The sequence below is a fragment of the Acartia tonsa genome, chromosome 4, assembly GCF_053477335.1.
Source record: "Acartia tonsa isolate MP-2025a chromosome 4, ASM5347733v1, whole genome shotgun sequence".
Lineage (NCBI taxonomy): Eukaryota > Metazoa > Arthropoda > Copepoda > Calanoida > Acartiidae > Acartia > Acartia tonsa.
Window position 1 is genome coordinate 4,610,328 of NC_137263.1, and position 5,866 is coordinate 4,616,193.

Sequence of the window (5,866 nt, forward strand, 5' to 3'; positions counted from 1 at the left end):
TATGTTTTATTTTATCCTGTTTATGTGTGTGTACTCTAGAGCCTCTAGATGGTAGATAGATAGCCTCTGGAGAGAGGGAACAATGTGCTGTTTATCACACTAGTCTTCAAAGTCTTATGAGATAACAATTTCTTATTCGTTGGCCTAACAAGTTTGGGGACATAATTGAGTTTTGATTGGTTGGTTCATGAAGTCGAGTGTCCAAACGCTTCAACCACTAATTGTTGTGTATATAAGGGGTAATTTGGTGTATTAACATTGTGAACGTACATCAATTCCTCGGCCTTTGTCTTTTCCCTTTAGATCCTTGGTAGCCTCTAGTTAGTTATTACATTATAAATTTTTCTGTGTAATGATGTTAATATTTCAGAAATTAATTTAACAAATGAACTAAAAATCAAATATGTATAATTTATTTATAGTAATTATATGTATTAAATCTTGACAAAACGACAAAAAGATGGCAGTTTTTATTTTTATGAAAGCAATGATATTCATTGTGTTACTATGCATTTTATCTGTATATTCCGAGCCAACACTAGAAGTAGAGGGGACAGCCATAACTGAGGGTAAAGAAAATATAGAATGTTCTTGTAATAACAGTTCATCTTCTAATTTGCTACAGAAGGCAACAGATATGCAGGTTTGTTGTGATTACATTTAAAAGGGTTAACATTAGATCGACGTTTGTCCTTGTCTTGTCTTTAAGACCTCGCTTACCGCTCAGTTCGATTGGATTCTGTTTTTAGATAACCAGCATATATGACAGGCATTAGAGTAAATGATCTCGTGTTTCTTGCTCTCTTGGAGGGGTCGGGTTCGAGTCATTATCACAGTGCGTCATACTATAGACGTTAACAAGTGTTTATGTTCGTTTGTCCTACCGTTTCAGAGCTTCGCTTTTATTAATGTTGTCATCCTTGTTTTTTCAAATTAAAGCATGTAAATATGAAAATATATTTCAGGAACAAATAAAGAATAAAACAACTGTGTTTTCAAAAATTCAACATAGAGCCACTCATAGGTAAGCGTAAAGAAGATTAATTAAAAACTTGAAAGGCAAGCAGTTAGTTGTGTGTTTGTGTGCGTGTGTGTGTGTGTTTATGTGTGTGTGTGTAACTGTGTGTATGTAATGTGTATATATGTGTGTGATATGTGTGTGTGTAACTGTGTGTATGTAATGTGTATATATGTTTGGATAACAATTATAATCTTGTAAATATTTAAACCAATAATTCAACAAAATTAATGAAAGGTCTGTAAAGAAATTAAGTATTATTTCAAAATCAAATACCTACTTTTTCAAAGCTTTTTTAAAATTATTTAGCTTATTTAACAAGATTTAATTTTCAGCAATGAAGCTTTGTGGGCCAGTTTGAGTCTTTCCCTTATGCTTATTCTACTGACTATAGGAACTATCAAATCAAAAATGTGGAAAGACAGGTATAAAAATTTGGGTTTTTTTTTCTACTTATCTAGATATAAAACCTCGCGACCGTGGGGGAGGTTATAGGTTCATATCTCGGCTTAACATCACATCATAAACAAAGGCATTAAAAATGGTTCCTACTGCTGCTTTGTGACTCATTACCATACACAGTTCATACAATGGTCGTGCAATCAAAGAGTTGCTTGTCTGTTTGATGTTACTAAATCTAATATTTATTTTGCTACCTCTATATTTACGTAAAACTGTTTTAATATTTATTTTTTTTGTATTAAATTAATATCAATCTTTTAGCAAATTTAATGACAAAAAAAACATTTTTAGACCTGCCATCTGTTATATGGATAGTCAGCCTGTAAGATATGAAAGTAACAACAAAAAGTCTGAAATATTATTTAAAACAATGGTCAAATCCAGAGCAAGAAATTTGATTAAATTCACCCGTCAGAGGTAAAATATTTTTAAATGCCAGGCTTTTCCAAAGAGTAGAACTAAGTTTTGTTATAGGCATGACATAAAGGTCCTATTAATTTTAAATGATGACGATTTGCGAAGCATCTATGTAAACTTGTATGAAAAGTCCATATTAAGAAACATCTCGTATTTATTCAAGATTGCAAAACATTTACATTGAATTTTTCTTCAGACATCTAATAATATTTTTAGTTTTTCATTTCTTGTAGTTATTCTTGCTATTATTCGTTTGTTCTACAATCTCATATGTTTACCATTGCTTTAATGGATTTTGTCATTATCTATAGAAAGTTACTAATTTGGCAAAGTTTATTTCATTTGTTGAGAGAGATAGCTGACCTAATACCTTCCAAGAATATAACGAATTTTCCATTAAAAGCAAATAGCTTTATGAATATTACTAGCGGCTACGCCTCTAAAAGCGCTTCAGGGGCGGGGGGGGGGGGGAGTCGACACACACCTCTCAACTTTCAAAAATGAAAACAAAAGTTTTGGGGGGACATTTTTCTAGGGCCGATTTATATTGGAAGGGTGGTGGTACCCTCCACCAAGGTAGTTATAAACCTTACCTGGACCTTTAAGAAGCTTCACGGTGAAGGCGAACCGTATAGATTCAGCGGTTAGCGTTATCCTTTATATAATAGGATAAGTAACGAGGAACAAACAATATCTAAATACTTTAGAATATTGTAGGATAATTTTGTTTAATATTTTTTCTAAGATTTTGTTTTCTAAAATGTTGAACATTCAGGAGTATAAACCAAAGAAGTATGAAAGGCCAGCCGCCGGATCCAGAGCTTAATATGTCTGCTTTCCTACAGCCTCAAGATTCTGTGGATTCTATTTCAAAGGTTTGTTTCTTTTCTAAAAGTTTCATATATTAATAATGGTCCATGGATTTATTTTTATATAGTGTCAAGTTGAAATATAATGAAAGTTTTATGGAAAAAAAGTTTGTATTAGTTAGAAGATTCAAAATTGTCTACTTTGACGAGAAAAGTCAAAATAAAATTCGGTGATAAACAGCGGTTTTCGGCAAGATTGGCGGTTCCGCCGCCCTTTCTTAAAAGTCCAACGTTGCACTTTCTTTAGTTTTGGTTTGGTTTTTAAAGACAGACATAACTTTAAATTAGCCCCATCATCGCATATAAAACAAATAATATTTATTTATCGCATCCTATTATAACAGCTTTCCAAAGATATTAAAATGAAAGATTATAAGATTTTATGATTTTCATTTTAATTGTCGTGGAAAATTGTCTTTAACACGATAATATACATGATTTTTCAGTATGGTTGAGAACCGGTTCTAATCATTCGTTTTCAAAGCCTTACTGGAAATTTATTTTTTTTAGTCATTTCTTGAGTCGTCAAGTGAGAGTAGTTACGACGACTATATCTCCACTTCTTCTGATGAGGAGGAACAGGCCAATACTTTCTGGTTGAACAAGAGAACAGGAGACTTGGAGGCGGGCTCATCACACTCAGCAAGTCAACAATCTCTTCTTAGTAGAGGTAGGTTGCAGGGAGAGGGGGGGGGGGGGTATTGGGCTGTTTATTACAATAGTCCTTGAAGTTTTATGATAAAGTTTATTATTCGTTGGCTTCACAACTCTACAGAATTTTAACGAATTTTGATAGGTTAGTTTAATAGGTATGTTAACCTAAAGTTTTCGTTTTTTTTGCAAAAAAAACGCAATGTTGATGCTTAATTGGGTTAGGTTTAAGGGTCCGCAAGTAATAAAGATACCCGCAGATGCTACAAATACGTTTTTTTACTTAAAATAAAAATAGTTAAGGGGGGGGGGGGGAGGGTTTAGTCGATGAAATAATAAAATGTAATATATGTATAACCCAAACAGTCTTGGTACAGTTTTATATCGCGATTATTTATTAGGAGAACAGAGAAGAAACTGGCCAGTTTGGTATAAAAAGGATTCATCCAGGATTAGAATAAATTCATCCGACAGTCACCAGTCAGATGTTCCTCTGGATTCCAGTCTAGTTCAAGAGCTAGAGAGGGAGAGTTCATCTTCTGAGGAGGCAGAATCTGAAACTGCAGCGCTTATTAAGATTGGATAAAGTAAAAATATTAAGCTCTTTATAGTGCCTATAAAAAATGACGTCATACAATACAAATGATCAATTATTGTCCAACAGATCCACACAGGGACAAAGTAGCTTCAGGACAAAGTAGCTTCCGGACATTTACTTAAGAAAAGTAGCTTCCTAAGAAAAATAGTCTCTAATATGGCCGCAGCGCTCGGCCCCCTGGCCTGCCTAGCCGCGGGCGCTCGGCTCCCTAGCCTATAACCTAACCTATGTTAGCCTCAGAACATTTATTTAAGAAAAATATCATCAATTGATAATACATAGGTGGTTTAGAATTTCGTAGATTTGCAAAAAGTGGTTGATAGATTTTTACAATTTTTAATATTGTTTTTACAAGTTTTAATAATGTTTTTACAATTTTTTGGTTAGGTTAGGTTAGGTTATAGGCTAGGGGGCCGAGCGCCCGCGGCTAGGCAGGCCAGGGGGCCGAGCGCTGCGGCCATGACCTTTATTAACAGTGGAGGCTACTTTTCTTAGGAAGCTCTTTGTCCGGAAGCTACTTTGTCCTGAAGCTACTTTGTCCTGAAGCTACTTTGTCCTGAAGCTACTTTGTCCGAAGCTACTTTGTCCAAGATCCACACAGAATATATTACCAATGACAGGCCAATTATCAATATACATTTTAATTTACCAATGGTAGGCCAGTATGATATCATTTTTTATATGCACTATAAAAGGCTTCAAAAATACCTATTATTTGTATAATTGTTTTACACATATTATTAATTAAAAATCAGTATCTGATTGTATGATTTTTTTTACTTTTACTATAGATTTGTTTATGCATTAAGTAAAATAGCAAAAAATCTCCCTTTTTAACCACATCCATTAAGTGGAATAAAATATTCTGACTTATTAATTTATATCACAGATGTGCACTTTTTGAAACCTAACCTAAAATACACAGAATTCTACCAAAGAAGACAGTGGCACATTTGCATTCCCCATTCTAGACTATTAAATTCAACTTATAAAAAGTGCCTATTTTAAATTTCTAATTTTATAAGATTTGTACTAAAAGTTAACCGTCCACCCAAAAGACTTGTTTTATAAGGCTGTGAGTCAAATGATGCATTTTATTTCTGTGAAAAGTTTCATATTGTTGAATAATCTACTTAACTAATCTTATTATTTTGTAAAAAATTGTAAAAAAAAATTCGTTGTATTTTAATTTTATCTTTAAGTTTCATTTTTATTTTTTGTGTATATCAAAAGGGCTTTTTCAAAGGGTTACTTGATGTTTTATTTCAAATATTTCTTAGGGCTCGGCAGCCGCCTGTGAGCCTGAGGAAAATCAACATTTTGCAATTATAAAAAATAGCTAGAAGTCTAAACCTAATCCAAATTAGCCAATTCCTTTGTAAAAAAAAATCAAAGTACCCAATTGTGCTTAAATTTGAAGCTACGTCGCGGCTGACGCGCGACTGATGAGCCCTGATATTTTCTTTTAATTAATTTTATTATCTGGAAACCTTAACGCGAAGTTTTATAGATGTTATTTATTAAAAAGCAATTTTAACCAATATTGCATTATTCAAGTCAAATCTTATCTCTACTCAATGTATGTAGTAACGCACAGGGAGGGAGGGGACATTTGGCTCTTTATTTCACTAGTCCCCTAAAGTTTTACAATAACGTTTTCTTATAACTTTCGGGACTTATAATGAATTTTGATGGTTGTTTTATGAAGTTGAGTGTCCAAATGAAGTTGAGTGTTGTGTATCCTCATTGGGGATGTTCATCAATTTATGAGCTAATGTCTTATCCCTTTAGACCCCTGAGTAATGTACGCCAAACTGTGATTTTCTAACAAACTAATAAAAGAATAAAACA

At 33.2% G+C, this 5,866-nt stretch overlaps 1 protein-coding gene across 1 annotated transcript; it reads left to right on the forward strand.

Annotated features, from left to right (window-relative positions):
- Positions 1-368: 368 nt before the first annotated feature.
- LOC145315742 (uncharacterized) lies at positions 369-4,011 on the forward strand. The gene is made up of 7 exons (XM_080155783.1): positions 369-643; positions 966-1,024; positions 1,354-1,443; positions 1,772-1,897; positions 2,673-2,772; positions 3,277-3,436; positions 3,819-4,011. The coding sequence occupies exons 1-7, from the start codon at positions 461-463 to the stop codon at positions 4,001-4,003; spliced, it is 903 nt and encodes a 300-aa protein (XP_080011909.1). The 5' UTR covers positions 369-460; the 3' UTR covers positions 4,004-4,011.
- Positions 4,012-5,866: the final 1,855 nt, after the last annotated feature.

Coding starts and splice junctions, on each gene's coding strand:
- LOC145315742 (XM_080155783.1), top strand. CDS start 461: ATGGCAGTTTTTATTTTTATGAAAGCAATGATATTCATTGTGTTACTA. Junction 1,025..1,353: donor CAACATAGAGCCACTCATAG/GTAAGCGTAAAG, acceptor TTTAATTTTCAG/CAATGAAGCTTTGTGGGCCA. Junction 3,437..3,818: donor ACAATCTCTTCTTAGTAGAG/GTAGGTTGCAGG, acceptor ATTATTTATTAG/GAGAACAGAGAAGAAACTGG.